This window comes from Trichosurus vulpecula, chromosome 1 (genome assembly GCF_011100635.1).
Source record: "Trichosurus vulpecula isolate mTriVul1 chromosome 1, mTriVul1.pri, whole genome shotgun sequence".
NCBI lineage: Eukaryota > Metazoa > Chordata > Mammalia > Diprotodontia > Phalangeridae > Trichosurus > Trichosurus vulpecula.
Genome location: NC_050573.1, coordinates 201,629,420 through 201,649,591, shown reverse-complemented (window position 1 = coordinate 201,649,591; position 20,172 = coordinate 201,629,420). Strand labels below are relative to the sequence as shown.

Below are 20,172 nucleotides of genomic sequence, written 5' to 3'. Positions count from 1 at the left end.
CTTTCCAACAGTTCCCTGTTTTAGTCTCAGGTATTTGTAAAATGCAGTTTTGAGTTTATACAATCGAGAATTTGTAGCACAGAAACATACCCATTTATTATATTGTCAATATAAAACTATCCCCTGCAATATTGTTTCCCCTAAATTAATAATACCTAATTCCGAAACCAATTTAGAAATATAGATTTGGCTTGTCTTAAAAAAAGCTTCTCCTATTAAAATAGTATATATTTTTTAACAGTTAAGGATTATTTTATAAATATAGAAACTGAGGGCTGGGGAGATTGTTTGGACCACCTCTTTTTTAATCTATTACAGGTTTTGCTGTGACTGATACATATAATCAGAATCAATTTCCACCTGTCCAGCAACTACAAGATTCCAGCACACTAGAATCTCAGGCTCTTTCAACCAGTTTCCATCAACAGAACCTGCTTCAAGTTCCTAATACAGACACTATTAATGTAGTGAGTATTTATTGAAAAATAATTTGTGGTTAATCAGAGAAATCTATTTCTTTTTCCATATGTGCTAGATTATCTTTTCCTTATTAAATTTTGGTAGGTTCAGACAAGGCTAAAGAAAAAATAATTAAAGAAATAGAGACATCTTACTGCTAAAAACCTGATTGTAGCACTTGAAATTTTAAAAATGTTTACTTTTTAAAGGTTTTCCTGTTTATCTTAATTTTTCATTAAATCATTTTGATTTTCCTTTAATTATGTTAATACTGCAGTCACTTCTTGATTAAAAACTAGGTTTGGCAACTTTTTTAATGGGTCATAGATCTAGGCCTGGAAGGGACTTCAGTAGTAATCAAGTCTAAACATGAGGAAACTGAGGCTGGAGTAAGTGACCTATCAGGAATCACACAGCTTGTAAAAGTCTGTGATGGGATTTGAACCCAGACCTTTCTAATTTCCAAGGCAAATGTTGTTTCTGTCGCATCATGCTATATGTTGTGTTGTGTAGGCACAAAACACCAGAAATATATCTTGCTTTCAGTAAATATTCTAAAGACAGTATAATAGAATTAGAAAGAGAAACATATTGAAGAAATAGGCTTGTCAGCATCTTTTATATAACTACAAAATGTATGCAGTAGTTCTTTAGTTTATTTTCCCTTGGAATTGAGGAGAGATTTCACCTCTTTAACTGTATATGGTATCATCTGTTTAAAGTTAATTTCAAGATGTTTATGTTGTGGTAAGATGCACAATGTATTAAATCTTGTGGGGGATATCGCAACAGTGAGAATGAGACACTATTGGTAATTTTTGCAGATTTTGTTGTAGATAAATATTTCTCCCTTTTTATTTTATGTTTATTCATTATCTCATTTTCTATTTTATACTTATGGAAATGACAAATAATGAATTGTAATAGATGCCTTAGCACCCAACATTTAGCATAGTGTCTCATGCATAGTAGGCATTTAATCAATGTTTATTGATTGATCAATCACTTAAAACCAAGGGATTTGTCACATGAATACTGTAGGTTATATATAGCCATCATAAACTCTATAGTGAATAGACTATAGTCTATAGTGAATAGACTATAGCCATTGAATATGACATATCTTCCTTCATCATGTTGATCTTCTTAGCTCTTATCCTGAACTTGAATTGCTCCAGAGATCTGTGCATGGTCCTGTGTTGTTGAACATTTTAATCAATCTTGGACAAAGGCATAGATGAAGATCTATCACATTTTCAGATGATACAGAATTGGGAAGGATGGCTATCACACTGGATGACAGGAGCCAAAAAAATCTTGATGGGGCAACTAGGTGGCGCAGTGAGTAGAGCACTGGTCTTGGAGTCAGGAGGACCTGAGTTCAAATCCGGCCTCAGACACTTGACACACTTAGTAGTTGTGTGACCTTGGGCAAGTCACTTAACCCCAATTGCCCTGCCTCCCCCCTTCCAAAAAAAAAAGAATACAAAAAAATCTTGTTACCTAGAACATCGGACTGAATCAGATAAAACGAAATAGGAATAAATCTGAAGTCTTACACTAGAGCTCAAAGAACTGACTTCATAAGTTCACGGTGAAGGAGACATAATTTGTGTGAAAAAGACGTGGGGGTTTATATGATCTTCAAGATCAGATGTGTAGTATGACAGCACAAAAAATAATATAATCTTAGCCTATATTAAAAGAAGCACATTCCTCCCATAATGAGATGATAGTCATGCTATTCTCTGCCCTAGTCATACTCAATATTATGTTCAGTTCTGGGTGCCAAAGTTTAGAAAGGACATTGATAAACTAGAGAATATCCAGAGAAGTGCAAACAGAATGGTGAAGATTAAGGATTGTGTTTGAAGGGACTGGGGAGGTTTATCCTGTAGAAGAGAAGATGGAAGACATGATAGCTACTTTCAGGTATTCATTGTTTACCATCTGAAGATTCAGTAGGATTTCTTCCTTTTGGCCACAGAGAAAACATGAAGCAATGAGTAGGAATAGCAATTTAACCATGTCTAATTGATGCCAGGAAAACAATTTCCTAACAGAGCTATCTGAAAGCAAATAAATCGTATCAGGCCTACTTGATTATAACTCTTCGAAAATACTGACCATGTCTACTTTATATCAATCAAGGCAGGTAGGTGGTACAGTGGATAGAGTATTGGCCTGAAGTCAGGAAGACTTATCTTCCTGAGTTCAAATCCAGGCTCAGACACTAATTAACTGTGTGACCCCAAGCAAGTCACTTAACCCCATTTGCCTCCATTTCCTCATCTGTGAAATGAGCTGGAGAAGGACATGACAAACTACTCCAGTGTTTTTGACAAGAAAACCCCAAATGGGGTCACAAAGAGATGGATATGACTGAAAAACAACTTAGCAACAATTACTCTATATCTTCCAAGGCTCAGAACAGTACTTTCACTATAGATGTTTAATAAATTTTTTGAGGATTATACTGGAAGATATTCAGTCCTTTTTGAGGTCCGTAGAAGGAAAGATCATTTCCAGGTGGGGACACTTGAAAGGAAGGAGAGCATACTGGAAAGAGTATTTGGATAAAAATCAAATAAGCAAAGCCAAATAGTTACCCTGTATTGCTGACCACCTGGACAGAATGAAGAAATAATTTCCTGAAATAATTCAGTAAACAGAATGCAGACTAAATATTCCAGGCATAGATTGATAATGATGGGTGGGGGGAGTGCTTTAGTTATTTGGGGACCTGTTGGAGCTTTTTCTCTCTGCCGGAAGTATAGTAGCTAATAATTTATTGTCTTGTGTTAGTGATGGTTTCATTCTCTAAAGGTAGTGTAACTAAAAAAGGGGATATTCTCTTCTGCATCTGATACTCACCAGTCAGAAAAAACTAGTTGCTAGGATGGAGATGTTAGGAATCTTAGTTGAAAATAAATACTTCATCTTAGATTTTGCAATAGAGAAGAGAAGTTTCTGCCATAGTCTGATACTCAGATTAGAGGATAGATTTCAGAGTATTAAGAGAGAGGATGGCATAATTCCACAGCCTGAAATTCCGTTATGAAAAATCAGCTTAAGAGGGCTAGAAACATTTAACAAGTAAATACTGAAGACACAAAGAAACATTTCCAAAGATGAAGAAAAAAAAGGGAAATTTTATGAGGTGCCTTATATAAAGAGACCTCAAGACACAACTTGATTTTTTAAAACATGTACAGAAGAAGAGAGCAAGGATGGATACATAACTGGATGAATAGATAAGCATGTCATGGTTCCATAGGAATGTTAGGAGTTCTTCCGAAGATAGTGCTAGACTTTTAATAAGATTTATCACCTAGCATATCATCATTGGCTGCTCTATAGCACCACTATTAACAGTATCAGGCTTTCCAAAATGCCAGGTAATAAAATTGTCCACCTTTACATAGATGAAATGAGAAAATAACAGAAACTGGTATTTGTTATGCGCTGAGGAAGACTTTTTTGTGTATTTTTGCCATGAGGACTAAAGCTCTTATGATACCAAGATAAGAAAGTACATCACTAGAGCTTACAGTGTTTCTAAAATAATCATTGAAAGAATCACATGATTTCCTTTTTGAAGAACAGAAAATTCTGAATGTGTTTAAGGCACAAGCACAGAGGCAAAATAAATAAAGATGATGATGTTCTAGAATATTAAAAGGAAATTTTAAGAGAGCCAGGAGTACTAAAGCTTAGTTGGGGGGGGTGAGGGAGGAGTGCAAGGAAAGATATACTTGGCCAGACATCTTCCTCATCCATCATACTTCCCATCTTTTCTTTCCTATCCTATTTCCATCTCATGCCATATAATTTAACTTGTACATATTATAGCTAAGTAAGGATGTAGGGGGAAATTTTGCAGGAAAAAAAGACAAGATTGTAGTATTAAGGACAAATGTCCAGTATATTTTTAAACTTTTTAAAAATTAAGTTAATTTACTTATTTTTAGTTTTCAACATTCACTTCCATAAGTTTTAAATTTTCTTCCCCTCCCTCCCCTCCTCAAGATGTCCTACAATCTGATATAGGCTCTAATAATTCTTATTAAACATACATTAAACATATTTAAACAGCATGTTGTATATAAATGTCCAGTATTTTAAAAATAGAACAGAATGGAGTGTGCAAGTACCATTCCAAGCCATTGAGCTTGAGCTTGATTCCTGGCGCAAATTCCTAGAATGTATTAATAAATTAATATCTAGTAAAGGATAGTGTTTACAAAGAGCTAACACAACTTCATCATTAAATCATATCCCATTAACTTTATTTTCTTTTTAAGCATGATTTACTAAGCTGATAGATCAGAGGACTTTTATAGCTATTATTTACCTTGATTTAAGGAAAGAATTTCATAGAATATCTTGTGCTATTCTTTGGAAAAGTTGGAGAAATAAGATTAGGTGATAGTATAGTTTTATTCAGAACCATTCAATGACTGGACCTTAAATATAGGTGACTAATTTAGTATCACCTTTGAAGGTCTCCAGTGGCATTCACCAGTGACCTGTATTTGTCTTTGATAAAGATTTGGGTGATGGGAAAGATGGCAAACTTATCGTAGATGACACTAAGCTGGGAGAGTCAACTGAAACTGTATGACAGTCTAAAAAGAACTTGACAGGCTAGAATCCTGGGCTGATCTACTAAGATGAAATGTAGTAGGGCTAAATGTAAAGTCTAAAAACTTGGGTACTTTAAAAAATTGGTAGTAAAAGATGCATGTCAGAATGAGGACTGCCAGCTCATACAAGTCACATGTGCCCTGGCAGTCAAAAAAGTTCGGGAGTCACTGTGGCATCAAGAGATATACATAGTATCTAGAAGCGAGGACGTGATAAGCCTGATACACACTACCTTGATCCAGCTGTGTTGGAAGTATTGTGTTCAATTCTGGGCACCTTATTTGAAGAAGGAATTTGATAGAATTGCAGGCATCCAAAAGAGTGCAACTGGAATGGTGAAGGATCTTGAATGCAAGCCCTTTAAAGATCATTTGAAGCAATGGGGGATGTTTAACTTGGAAAAGAAAAGTGTTTTTTTTTCCTCATTTCTTTGGCATATGGCTGCAGAGAGGAAGGATGAGTAGTGATAGCTTTTTTCAAGTGACAGTGATATAGTGAGAAAAATTCTGTGTCAAAAGCCAGCTCTGACCTTGGGCAAGTTACATAAATTCTTTAGGCCTTAGATTCTTAGCTGTAAAATGAAGTTACTGATAGATTATCTCTAAACCAGCTTCAAGTTTGCAATCAATTTGAGTACTGTCATGTAGAAAAAGGTTTAGATTTGTTCTCCCTTACCCTACCTAGCTCCCTTCCCTAAACTCAACCTATTTTGAAATACAATAAAATTTACTTAAAACAGTAAAAAAAAAAAAATTCTTAGCTTCAGGGTACAAAAACAGATGTGGAGGGCAGGGATGATTTAAGGGGGAGAATTAGGGAGGGTTGAAGTTAAAGAGCCAAGTTTAGGTTTGTGTTTGTTTTTGTTTTTAAAGCTTCTTAGTAGGGCAATTTAAAAGTTAAGTGGACTTTCTGATAGATTCCTTCCAGACTTAAGATCTTGAAACATAGACTGTAATGGTGATTTGTCAAGTATATTAGAGAAGAGGTTCATTTTTAAGGAATGATTTAGACTAGAGGTTCACTGAGGTTCATTCATTCTTCATGATTCTGTAAAGTTTTCAGGAAGATATATTTGAGTTGGGGTTTAAAGGCTGGGTAAGGTTTTAATAGGCAGGAATAAGAATAGGGATAGGAGTGGTTCAAGGCATCCCAAGGATGGAGAATTATTAGCAAAGACACAGAGCCTGGAAAGTTTGGAATGTGTTCCAAGACAACCAATGTTAATCTGGCTGAACTGCACATGAAATGCTAGAGGAATAGGCTGGAATCAGATTTAAATGGCCTTAATGCTGGGCTAAGGAGTTAGGATTTTATTCATTTAGAAGTAGGGAATCACGGAATATTTTGAGTAAAGGCATAAAGTCAGATCTTTATATAAAGAAGCTTAATCTGGAAGCATTGTGAAGAATCGTATTTGAATGGGACAAAACCAGGAATCAGTAGATTAGTTCAGAGGCTATTGAAATAATTTAGTTAAGGTTCAGTAAAAGTCTGGATTAGGATATTATTAATAGGAACAGAAAAAAGGCTCAGAATGAGAAGTATTGCATGGGTTGTAACCTTAAAGAGTGGTCTTTAAAAAAAAAAGGCCAATAGAATTAGGTAGCATGAATGTTTATTTTTTCTCCAAGCTGGCGAGCATCCCTTAGTAGCTACAGTCAAAACTGAGCTCTCTGTAGGATTAGGTTGCACAGTTTATGTACCCTCCCAAAAAGCTCTGAGGTCACTCTGAGGTCATCTTTTTACCCCTGTACAAGGAAAATGCCTCTAAACCAGGCCACCCCCAGCTTTACCAGACCACTCCCAGCCTTGGGTTATCTAGACAAAAGAGTCTGTCTCCACCCAAGCTTGAGTGGGTCAGAGCACTTGCAGGTAAGGGTGTGGTACTCTATGTGGACCATGGGAAAGGAGAGAGAGAAAGAAACAAAGAAAGTTAGCTGTGTTGCCCAACTGGCCAGTTCCAGTTTGGGCCCTAGTGGGCAGCTCCTTTTCTACTCACAGAGGTTGCTGTTTGAACTTCGTTCTTGAAGAGTTCCATGACATCAGGAAGGTGATGCCATGACATGCAAGTGAATTGGATTTAAGTGAGAGGGGTTGTGCAGAGTCACCAGCCTCACTTTCACCTCTGGAGCCATCTGGGTCCAGTGACCAGATACAGATCAGGACAACTGGAGATGGTCCAGGATACATTGGGGATCCTTGGCTTTTTCAAGCTAAGGTCCTTAACAGGTCTGTTTGACTTGAGGCAAAGCCTATTCGGTGATTAAGGCTTAAGAAGAAATGAAGCAAAGAATGGTCTCTTAAAAAAAATGCATCTGGGAAGGGAAGACCCTCTGGATTTCCATCCAAAACAGAAACAATTGCTATTTACTTTCATTCTGAGACAATCAGGGCCCAAACAATGACCAAGTTGGGCTTGGCCTGGGATCTATTATTGGCCAATCCATGAGAGCCAGAGTGATTTGGGTTTAAGGAACTTTTTTTTCTCCTTTTCTCTTAAAGACCAGCCTTAATTTCTCTGGAAGGGAAAAGGGAGAGTTCTGAATCTCCAAGATACTAGTTATTAATAATTGTTCACAGTTGGGAACAGTTTGGGGATTAGACAACATGTGAAGAAGGAATCAGAGATGATATAGAAATTTTGAGAATGTGGAAATCCAGCTCTAGAGTTCTTAATCTCTGCTGGAGTATTCTCACTCATTCTCATGCTCATGAGAGGGAGCAGAAGAGGGTAAATTTAGAGGACCTCTACAATGAGGGGAGAAATGGAGGAGAGGAAAACCAGTTAACAAGAGAAGATAAAGGAGGCTTTGGAGAGGTAGAAAGAGAAACAGGACACTTTGGTGTCAAAGGTGAAGAGTTTATTAAGAAGGGATGAGTGTAGTGGTCAACAGTGGAAACCCCTGCCTGGACATGAAGGATTGGAACTGGAAAAAGGTGACTGAGTTTGTCTGTTAATCCACTGATCACTTATGAGACATCAGTCTCAGTAGAGTGGTAGATAGAAGCTATTATTTCAAAAGAGTGAGTGAAGAATTAGGCAGGGAAGAAGTGAAGACAGTGAATATAAACTACTTTTTATAGAGTTTGTCAGTGAATGGGGCGAAGTGAGATGTGATGGGAAGTTTGATTAACCAGGTAGGATGGAACTGAAGGTTGTTTTGTTACATTTTGTTTTATGATAGAGAAGATCTGAGCATGTTTGTAAGCAGGAGCCAGTGTTAACATAGAGAATGAAAATGCATTGGAGAAAGTGAGATTAATTGAAAGAACAATACAGTGGGAAGGATTGAGGTTCAGGGGCAAAGATGGATCTATTTGCCTTAGCAAGAATTGAGATACTCATTCATTTGAGATAGAATGAAAGGAGAAATATCAAATCAGAGAAGTTTTAAAGTTTGGAGGGTTAGAGGGGAATTTAGACTATTCATCTCAAATACCTTCAGTCTTCTTAATAAAGTCAGATTATTAGATAATACACTCTAATGAGGTACAGAGTTGGATATCTGAGCTTGAAAAAATAAAAGAATTGAAATAGTCACTGTGAGAAATGTGTCAAAAATTAGCAATCCTTTAGTAAAAGGATTTCCAAGCAAAAGGCCCAGCATAAGGTTATGTGAAATGTGTTCCAAGTTGCAAACAACAACTAACCTTTTTTTTTTTAAAGTATGCAACCCATTTGTAAGCTGTAGACTGTCAACCAATATTGCCATTCTGGAGTTACCCAAAATAGTTCTAGGTTTTTTCTTATTCTATGTGCTAGCATGTCTCACAGATCTCAAACCACACTCTGGTGTCTTTTAAATTTCTTCTCCTTAGTTCTTATGAGGGACAAGACAACATTAAAAATCAGTCTTATGGAGCTTAGTCACAATACAGCTTGAGGCATATAAGAAGGATAGTCTTAACATTTAAATTGCGTGAGAATATGGTAACTTTACTTCATGGATTCATTTACATACTTTTTGAAATTGTTTACAGATGATTTAAGTTTTCTTCAAAGGATCCTAAGTTTAGAGATTGAAGACCTACCTAAGCATCTAGCCCAAGGGGCCCTTTTTATAGATGAGAAAATTGAGATCCAGAGGTATTAAAATGACTTGCTCTGGGGTATACAGATAGTAAATATTGTACTGGTAGTTAAGTGGCCTGCTTTCTGATTTTGTTGTTATATTGACCTAAGCGTTTTAATTTTAGACAACTCGTTTGATTCAAGAACATTCACAAGAAGAGCTGGAACTACAAACTCAGCGACCCCAGTTTCTTGAGGACAGTGAGGATCAAAGTAGACGAGCCTACAGGTATACCTATAACTGTTTTCCTTACTTAAATATTTGTTTAATTGGTGGGGTTTGTTTTTTTTTGAAGATAATGTATACTGTGTCTTTCTCTGAAGATCTAGTTCCTTACATCAGTGTGTGTGTCTCTGTGAGCGAGTGCTTGTACATGTGTACACACACACACACACACACACTTCATCATGGCAGGGAATTGACCCTCAAAAAGTATGACAGCAGACTGCAAGTTCTGACAAATTCGATTTAATGCGGTTTCAAGTGTGGCCTTGATGATAAGTTACCCTGTACTTAGAGAGGCTGGTTCTGAAATATTGGAGAATCTATCACCCAACAGGTTGGCCATAAGTGACAAAGTATTTGGATATGAGGGAAAAGGAAGGCAGTAAGCTTTTTCTATAACACTTAGTATGTGCCTATATACAGTGCTAAATGGGCTTTTTTTTTTTTTAACATATCTCATTTGAGCCTCGCAACCACCCTGTGAGGTGCTGTTGACCAGACCTATGATTTCTTTTCCTTTTCCTCTTTCTTATCTCCCTGGGTGATAGAGTAGAGAAAGCGCTAGACCTGGAGTCAGGAAGAACTGAGTTCAAGTCCAACCTGAACCCTGATCTAGTCATTTAACCTTTTTCTGCCTTAGTTTACCCATTTGTAAAATGAGTATATAATAACCCCTGTCCTCCTGTGGTGGTTGTGAGGATCAGATGAGATACTTGTTTTATATTTTAGTAAAGCGCTTTGTAAGCCTTCAGGTGCTTTAGAAGTGCTAGTTGTGGTGGTGATGATGATATTGATGACCGCAATGGCAATAACAGTAATGATGAAGACAAGTGGGCCTTGCCCAGGCTAGAAGGAGGGGCTTCTAGCAGGCTGGTGTCACTCTGATCAGTATGGAAGATTTGACCTGCTCCCTTTGCAGCCTGGGTTGGGCAACCTCAACTGTCAAGGGCTGTATTGGCAATCAAAATGGGCCCTCAGCACTTGGTTCAACCAAGTGCCCTTGAAGAGTTTGGCCTTTATTTCCTTGATTAAATTAGGAGTCCTTGAGGACCTCCTTGCCTCAAGGAAAAGCCTAGTTTACATGGGTTTGAGTGACATGTTTGTGACATCAGAGGCTTTTTAGACCACATGGGTTTAAGTCACCTCTTTGTGACGATTTTAGGTCACGTAGGTGAGTCGCATGTGTGACTCACCCTTGACCCTGAAAAAGATACAAAACCAGAGGTTGGCTTTCTCTTTTTCGGAGCTCTGACCCACAAGCAGTGGTGGCACCTGTGACTCTGGGCCAGCCCTTGTTATGAGCTCCTGGGCTGAACTTAGGTGTTGGTAACTATGAATTGCATTTGGCCTGTTGACGTTTGTAATTTGTTTGTATTTGCTCTGAAGTTCAGGGTGCTGGCTTTCCCCCACCCCCCAACTAAGTGAATGGTATTTGTATGCTGAATTAAAGTAAGCCTGTTAACCCCTTAATGTTGCTTCCCTTAGTAAAGCAGATCAGAAGAACCTGGGCTTTTGTTCTGTGAGCAGCTGGTTGTTGTTGATTTTACACCCCACCCCCCCTCCCACCCAACAGCTACTAGCCGGATTGTTGAAACAAGGGCTTACCATATTAATGACTAACTTAGCTTGGACATGCAGTTGGCTTAGCCTACTGCAGCTCAGAACTCTGGCTCAGATCTGTAATTTCACTGTTGTAATGAAGAAACACCTTCTAACAATAAAACTTGCCACTTTCTCAGATTTAGGCTTAGAAGGTTGCCTGGGGCACTGTGAAGTTAAGTGATTTGCCCAGGGTTGAACAGCAAGTATATCATAGAGAAGACTTGAACCTTCGAGTCAGTACTCTTAAATTTAACTATCAGATATTCCACTGCAACCTTTATTCATCGTAATAGCAATAGTTCCCATTTATATAGTGCTTCATAGTTTGTAAAGTTCTTCATTTGTGTTATTTATAACTTGAAAGGACTTATTTCAGTGATACTGCCATTGCTCAAAATAGTTTGGAATTACTTCCACTTATTATTATTATATATTATTATATATTACCATATAAATCTGCTTTAATTCCTGTTTCTCGGGAATGATTCAGGTAAATTTTAACTTGTTTTCATATTTTTTCAGATCACCATAAATTGGCTTTTTAAAAAATTTTTATATATAATATACATACATACATGTACAAACATATACACAAATACATATGTATGCAATTTTCTGTATATGTACAGAGAGGGTGCATGTATATTATACATACATATGAAATTTATGTGGAAATGAAAAATAGTGTTGGCATTCTATGCCATTTTCCATTTACAACCATAATGTTGTCCTAACCATGATCATGTCATTAATGTGTTTTTGCCAAACATAAAAGTTGTTGACTAACCATAAAGAGTATAAATCAGATGGTCATCATTAAAATGAGAGAGTAATTGAGCCTTACCTGTATTAATAACTGTACTGAGAAGCAGTGAATTTACTGTTAGGATATTGAGTACTATTTGTATATAAACATTGTTCTTTTGGAAATACCATTTCCGTAACATTGTTTTACCTAATGTAATATTTTCTTAGAATTTATTAAACTGAATTCATCAGGGTAAGTTCCCCCTCTTTTAGATCGATCTGTAGTTAATATAAGTTTTTCATTATAAATAAAAGTTCTTTGAAGAATGGTAGCAGTATTATCTTTGTATGTCCCTAGTCTGAGTTATAGTAACATTTTGGTTAATAGATAATGACAGAATGCCCAGTTAAAATTTTGTAGCTGCATAAAAATAGTGTTGTATCATGGCCATTTAAATAGATTATCTTTAGGTTCATATCTAAAAAACACTTGAAATGTGAACTTAAAATGTATAATAGTTGTAAAATCCTGAAATAATTATAATATACTTATTAAAACTTTAAAAACCCAACATATCAAATTTTTTTAAAAAATAACTTCAGTTATTAGCTGTTTTATATTACATTATTAATTAGTAATCTGTATAAACTGGCACCTCTGTTCTGTAGAAACCAGTGGTTATTGTTATGCAAGATTATGTCTCTGGGATAGTATAATATTCTGACGTTACTTATGATTCATACTTGTAACAGAGTATTTTATTTTATATGATCCAAGAATGTGACATTTTGGTCAGTTTTTCAAATAAAGTGTACAATATTAAACATAGCTTGATGCAAACTATAACAGTAATCATGACTGCTAGCTGTCAGGATTTTCATAGTACTATCATATGCCAACTTTTGTAACAGGTTTTTTATTTTCATTTTGTAAGCCTGGACAAAGTGACACAGTATCAATTCTTTATTTTTTTCATTATAGATGTGAATATTGCAACAAAGGTTTTAAGAAATCCAGTCACTTAAAACAACATGTGCGATCACATACTGGTGAGAAGCCCTATAAATGCAAGCTCTGTGGACGTGGATTTGTTTCCTCAGGTGTTCTCAAATCCCATGAGAAGACACACACAGGTAATAAAGTCTGGTTTTTTATTTGGAGACCATAAATTTGGAACGTTGGAATATTGTTAACATTTCTGTCATTTACTGTTGAAAATGGATAAGGCTCAATTGCTGTGTCTGTTACAGCTATATTTTCTCCTTATTCATCATGTAAGTTTTTTTTTTTTTTGGTCTTACTCTTTCATACTGTAGTCTAATACTTTGTTGTTTAGCACATACTTTTATTTTGTGTTCATTTGCTTCTCTATACTTAGGCAATAAATTATAACTTTTAAATATTAAAAAATAAATTTACATCACTGGACTGGCCCAGGAGATAATAATTCTTTAAATCCTTTAATATGATACCTTTCTTCATTCTATGGTATGCAAAAACCATATTGTAATATTGTCTGTAGAGCATGTTTATAGAGCAAGATTTAGTGTGTCAGGCAACTGTTTGTTCTCAGCCAAAGTGGCTTAGTTACTTAAGGCAAACTAAGTATTAGGATGTCCCTCACATAAGACAGTCACTACATACAGCATGGATTATGAAGACAGCATTTAGAGGAGTAAAGCTCTATAGTATGTTGACAATTTTAACTTCCTATAGGCTTACATGATACTTCAAAATATGTAAACACAGTGAAATCAGAACCATATTCTTGTCCAGTCTTTTTCTGCTAATTTGTTATGTGATCTTTGGTACACCACTTAACTCCCTAGTCTTCACTTTTCTTATCATGAAATAAGCAATTTATTTGGTCCTTTCCAAACCCATAATACCTTATATTTGGCTAGCATTTTATATTTTAATGAGTCATTACATGTACAACAGCTGTGAGGTAGAAGAAACTTAATCTGGAGAAGCTAAATAACTTGACCAAGTTTGCATAGCCTAGTAAGCAGTAAAGACACTAAAACGCAGTATTTTTTTCCCATTAAATACTACTGCCTATCATTGTGTCTGGTTTAAAATATTCTGTTAGGTAATCGGTAAACAAAGTGTAAGCTATTTAAATGTGCTTCAGTATGCCACCTAAATTTAATTAGATTGCTATTTCTTTCACTATAGACAGTTTGGTTTTCCATTTTGCAATTCATGTTTTTTGGGGAAAATTTTTTCTTTAGAAAAGTTGTATATAAGAGGCCTCACCTGCTGTAATTTATTCCTCTACCTCCTGATAATTTGACCATCAACTGAATTTAAAATATATAATTTTTTAAAATTAATGTAAAAATTGAAGAGGCAGTAGATAGAAGTAGTCAGAAGACCTGAACTCAAATCCAACCTTTAGACACATAGTAGCTGTGTGAACCTGGGCAAATTGCTTAACCTCTCTCTGCTTCCATTCAACTGTAAAATGGGGATAATAACAGCACCTACCTCAGGATTGTTGTGAGGATCAAATAATACTTGCTAAAAGTACTTAGCACAATGCCTGTCATATAGTCTCTGTATAAATGCTTGTTCTTTTCTCTTATTTAATTGTGAGATATTTCTTTGAACCACATGAAGTGTGCTGCCATGAGCAGCTTATGAAAACATGTCATTCTGAAAGCATAGGCATTAAGTGGATAAGGTAAACATTTATTCACCAAATTGTGGAATTTGAGGAAGAATTGCAGCCATTAAAGCTTGAAAGAGACATTTAATGCAGACAGAAGAAGTGCAACTCCATATAGAGATGAATAAATTTGTAGAATGCATTATTGCCAAGAGAGTGTCTAGACTGAGAACACAATTTAAAAAAATTTAATTTAAATTAAATTTAATTAAATTAAAGAACAGCAGAGGCATAATAGGTTACTGTGAGAAACTTAAGATATTTGAGAGGTTTACTAACCTTGGAAGTTGAAATCAACCAGGATATCCTTGCTGTTCCATCTATATCCCTTGGTGCCTCTGTCAGTCATGGAAAATTAGAGTAAATAAAATAGAATCTGACTGCCCAGTGCAATAGTTCTTATGTTCTTAAGACAGTTCACTTCCTAAAAAAAGGAAACTGTGGGTAAAGCAACCAATTTCCTTTTTACTTCTATTTGTTTAGCAATTTGTTTAGACTTTTAAATCTCCTGTGGTCTTTTCAAAGTAATGAAGTTTTTTTTTTTAACTGCATGGATTTTGATAATATTGTTTTTGTTGTAGGTGTAAAAGCATTCAGCTGTAATATTTGTAATGCATCCTTCACTACCAATGGTAGTCTCACCAGACATATGGCAACTCACATGAGCATGAAGCCTTATAAGTGTCCGTTCTGTGAAGAGAGTTTCAGAACAACAGTTCACTGCAAAAAACATATGAAGAAGCACCAGACTGTCTCTTCTCCAGTAGCAACAGCTGGAGAGGGAGGAGGAGGAGGAGGAGGAGGAGGAGGAGGAGGTGAATTTTTAATTAAGAAAAATCTATTCTTTCCTGTATTGCTATAATATTTAGCTACCAAATACATAAAAGCATGCTGAAAATGTAAATCCTAAATGTGAAAAACTAAAACTTCATTAATGTTTTCATCTGTTAATTTATAAGCACTTTGAGTTGCAGCCAGGTTATTTTTTTTTTTTATCATTTTAGAGGCAGTTAAGTGGTAGCAGTGGATAGAATGTGAATCTTGGGGTCAGGAAGACCTGAATTTGAATCTTGCCCTACACATTTATTAACTGTATGACTCCAGAAAAGTCTCTTTAACCTGTTTCTTAATTTCCACATATGTAAAATAGGAGTAAAGTAATGGTGGTGATAATGCCACCTCGTGTTGTTGTGAGGATCATGAATTAAAGTGCTTTGCTTTGCAAACCTTAAAGTGATAGATAGAAGCTAGCTGCTGCTGCTGCTGTTATTGATGCAGTCACAGAGACAGGGTGACTTTGAAAACTTGTACCAGAGTAAAGCAGAGAAATGACTTGCAGTTTTCTATATTAAAGATGGGCTTAACCTACCCTCTGTTGTATTTTTTTTTTTGTTTCTTTTTTTATGGTTAGGAAAATAGAAGGTACTCTTTTTTAGATGTAAGTTTCTTGAGAGTAAAAATTTTTTAAAAATCTTTGTATTTCTACCACTCAGCATATACTAGGTCCTTAGAAATAAAAAATCTCAAAATTCGAAGGAACCTTAGATGGCATCTTAGTACAGTTATTTTTTTTCTTACTTTTTCTCTGCTTGATCTATTCTCCAAATCTGTTGTTTTTCTTATGTTTCACTTTTTCTTCTATTTTTTCATTATACATATTTTGTTTATTTCTTGAGCTCATAATTTTGCTGACTTCTAATTTTCAAGGTATCATTTTCCTCCTTGAGTTTCTGGATCTCCTTTTCTAATTGGTTGACTTTCCTTTCATAATCTCCTTGTTTTTCTTGGATTATTCTTTTTTAAAAAAAAAAAGTTTCCTCCATCTCTGTCATTTGATTTTTAAAGTCTTTTTTAAGATCTTCTGTGAATTCTTTTTGGTCAGGTGACCATTTGACATTATTCTTTGGGGGTTTCTTTACTTCAATATCTTCTGCAGATGAATGATGGATCTTCTCTAATTCCACAATAGCTTTCTATCATTGGATTCTTTTTCCTTTGCCTGTGCATTTTTTTTTGGTAATAGCTAAATTTTTGTAATCACCTCTAGCCCTGGGGTTTGAGGGATAGTGCCTCTTGCCCCAGATCTTCAGTTCTCCCCTCTAACCTAGAACCAAAGCCAAACCTCCAACCTCCTGTAAATACCCACAGCCAGGGGCTTTCTGCCCCACTCCTTCTGCAGGTACTGGGCATGTGCTGGTTCCATATTGGCATTCCTTGTCAGCAGAGGTTTCCTAAATCTTACCAGGCTCAGATGCCCAAGTAACTCCCCTCACTATCCCTGGGGGTAAAAGTTCCTGTGTCTGGGGCAAGGCAACCTCTCCAACCAACTAACCCCGGGGCTTGCTGCTTGCTGTTAAGGGGAACTAGTCTAGAGGTGGTTACTCTTCACCCGGGCCAAACCTCTTCCTGGGATTTTTCTTCTGATCTCAAATTGTCCCAAGAAGACCCCGGTTGGGCCTCTATTCTTATTTATTTTTACTAGCACCTTGTTTGCTATTTTATCTCTTGTGGGGGAAAATCTTGAGAGCTTGGAATTTTCTGATCTACTCTGCATTCTTCCCCTAGATGGCATCTTTAAAGTCCTGTGAAAATGCTTGCCATCATTTCTCTTTCCACAAGTGCTCTGAGCCTTGGCTACTTTGATCTCCTAAGGGCTTACTTGTTTTCTAAACCAGTCACATTTTTCCCTTCTTGACCCAGAGAGGCATTGAGTTTGATAAAGGGATGCCTGTTAGGCTGTGCCTAGCTTTCTGCTGTGTAGCTCTTCTCCCTCTATACTATTTCACTTGGTGATCTTATCAGCTCTCATAGATTCAATTATCATCTCTATGTTGATGATTTTCAAATTTATGTACTCAGCTTTAAACTTTCTGTTGTTGTTCAGTTGTTTCAGTCTGATTCTTTGTCACCCCATGTGGGGTTTTCTTGGCAAAGGTACTAGAGTGGTTTGCCATTTTCTTCTCCAGCCCATTTAACAGATGAAGAAACTGAGGCAAACAGGGTTAAGTGACTTGCCCAAGATCATACAGTAAGTGTCTGAGGCCAGATATGAACTCAAGAAGATGAGTTTTCCTGACTCCAAGCCCAGCCCTCTATCCAGTTGGCCACCTAGCAGCCCCAGTAGCTTTCTACTGACCTCTAGTCTCGCATCCTCAGGAGCCTATTAGACATCTTAAAGTGGATGTTGTGACTTCTTTCCTCTTCCTCATTTTCCTGTTACTCTGGAGGGTACCACCACCCTTCAGTTAACCAGGCTCACAGCTTAGGTGTCATCATCATTTCCTTATTCTCACCCCCTATATCAAATCATTTGCAAATTTTTTTTCTATTTCTTTTTTTATTGCTAAATTTTATTTTTAATTCCCAATTCTCTCCCTCCCTCCACCAAGAATTGATATCCATTATACATATGAAGTCATACAAAATATATTTCTATATTATCTATGTTCCAAAAAAGAAAAAGAACAGAAAAAAAGTATGCTTCAATTTGCATTTTGAGTCCATCAGTTCTTTGTCTGGAAGTAAATAGTATTTTTCATCATGAGTCTTTTGGAATTGTTGTAGATCATTGTAATGAACAGAGCAGCCAAGTCTTCCAGAATTGCTTATTTTTACAGTCTTCCTTTTTTTGTGTACAATTTCTCCTAGTTCTGCTCATGTAGCTTTGCATCAGTTTCTGTAAATCTTCCCAAGTTTTTCTGAAACTATCCCCATCATCATTTCTTATAGTATAATAGTATAACCTCACAATAATATACCACAACTTGTTCAGCTGTTCCAAAGTTCTTTGTCACCACAAATAGGGCTGCTATAAATATTATTGTATATAATGGGTTATTTTCTTTGATCTCTTTGAGGTACAGAATTAGTGGTATTGTTGGGTCAAAAGATATGCACAGCTTTGTAACTCTTTGAGCATAGTTCCAAATTGTTCTCCAGATTGGTCTTACAACTCAATCAGCAGTGTATTAGCATGCCTGTTTCCCCACATTCTCTCCAGAATATGTCGCTTTCCTTTTCTGTCATGATGGCCAATCTGAAAGGTGTCAGGTGACACCTCAGAGTTATTTTAATTTGCATTTCTCTAATTATTAGTGATTTAGTGAATTTTTTCATATGACTCAAAAGCTTTAATTTCTTCCTTTTAAAACTACTTCAGGTCCTTTGGCCATTTATCAATTGGGGTTTTCTCTTATTTTTATTAATTTTACTTAGTTTCTTATACATTATGGACAGAGAATTTTGCTACAAAGATTTTTTTTTTCAGTTTTGTGTTTCCTTCCTAATAACTGTACTGGTTTTCCTTGTGCAAAAACTTTTTAATTTTATGTAATCATTTTATTGTCTGCAATCTTCTCTGTCCCTTGTTTTGCATAAACTCTTCCATTATCCAGAAGTATGATAGGATTTTCCTCCTTGTTCTAATCATGTATCCATTTTGAGCTTATTTTGGTAGATGGTTTGACATGTCTATCTGTGCCTAATTTCTGCCACGCTGCTTTCTAGGTTTCTCAGCAGTTTTCCTCAAAAATGAATTCTTGCCCTAGTCACTTGGATCTTTGGGTTTATCAAACACTAAGTTACTGTGGCCATTTACTTCTGTAAATTTTATACCTAATCTGTTCCATTGACCAACCACTTGACTTTTTTTATGCGGTACCGGATTATTTTGATGATTACTACATTGTAATATTATTAGAGGGAATACTCATTTAATTAAGATCATAGGTCCTTTAAGATATTTTCATGTTTAAAATTCATAGGAACAATAAGTTTTATAGGGATCTTTTATTGTCATATTGAAATTAAATATTAATGAGTTTAACTCTCTAAATTACCCATAATCCCATAGAACTAAGAATATTTTTTTTAAATGGAACACACTTTCCTGGAAAACTAACATATAAAAAAGAAATTCTGACATACTATACAGTTCATTATGCCAGTAGTCCCCCAGTTAGGCAAAGAAGTGTGTGTATTTGAGGAATGCCTTCTCATTTTCTTCTTTGGGGCATACCTTGGTCGTACTTTAATAGAACTCAGTTTCATTTGCTTTAATGTTGCTGTTGTTTTCCATTTGTATTGTGTTTATTGTGTATATTGTTTTCCTGGTTCTGTCAACCTCATTTCACATCCATTCATTTAAATCTTTGCATGCTTCTGATTTTATTATATTTGTTGTTTCTTATAGAGCAGTAATAGCCCATTACATCTATGCACTAGAACTTGTTTAACCATTTCCCAGTGGATCATTGCATATTTTATTTACAATTACTTGCTACTGTAAGAAATGCTACAATAAATATTTTGGTGCATCTGGGTCTTTCTTCCACTGATTTCTTTCTGATGTGTGACTGGCAGTGAAATTTCTAGTTCATAGCATGTGGGCATTTAAATTACTATCTTCATATAATTCCAAAAACCTGTCTGGAATGGTTGCACTAATTAATAATTCTGCCAACGGGTGTTAGTGAACCTTCCCTCCCTCTGCCCCCAAACTCCTTCAATATTGTTTCCTTCTTTTGTCATCTTTGCCAATTTGCTCAGGTACCTTGAAAGCTCAGAGTTGTTTTGGCTTGCATTTCTTATTGCAGTAATTTAGTTTTTAAACCTAAATGTTAAAAGTTAGTACCTTTAGTAGTAATATTAAATATTATTAATATTGTAATGTAGACAGCTAGAGGGTTCAGTAAACAGAGTACTCGACCTGGAGACAAGATCTGTGTTCAGATATCCAGCCTTTGACA

At 35.9% G+C, this 20,172-nt stretch overlaps 1 protein-coding gene across 1 annotated transcript in view; it reads left to right on the top strand.

The window, feature by feature from the left end:
- ZNF236 (zinc finger protein 236) overlaps window positions 1–20,172 on the top strand; it is a 228,706-nt gene that overhangs the window by 135,971 nt on the left and 72,563 nt on the right. Inside the window, exons 17-20 of the mRNA XM_036760000.1 lie at window positions 319–467; window positions 9,304–9,407; window positions 12,736–12,887; window positions 15,007–15,240. Coding sequence (XP_036615895.1) covers window positions 319–467; window positions 9,304–9,407; window positions 12,736–12,887; window positions 15,007–15,240 — 639 coding nt within the window. The remainder of the gene's footprint in view (window positions 1–318; window positions 468–9,303; window positions 9,408–12,735; window positions 12,888–15,006; window positions 15,241–20,172) is intronic.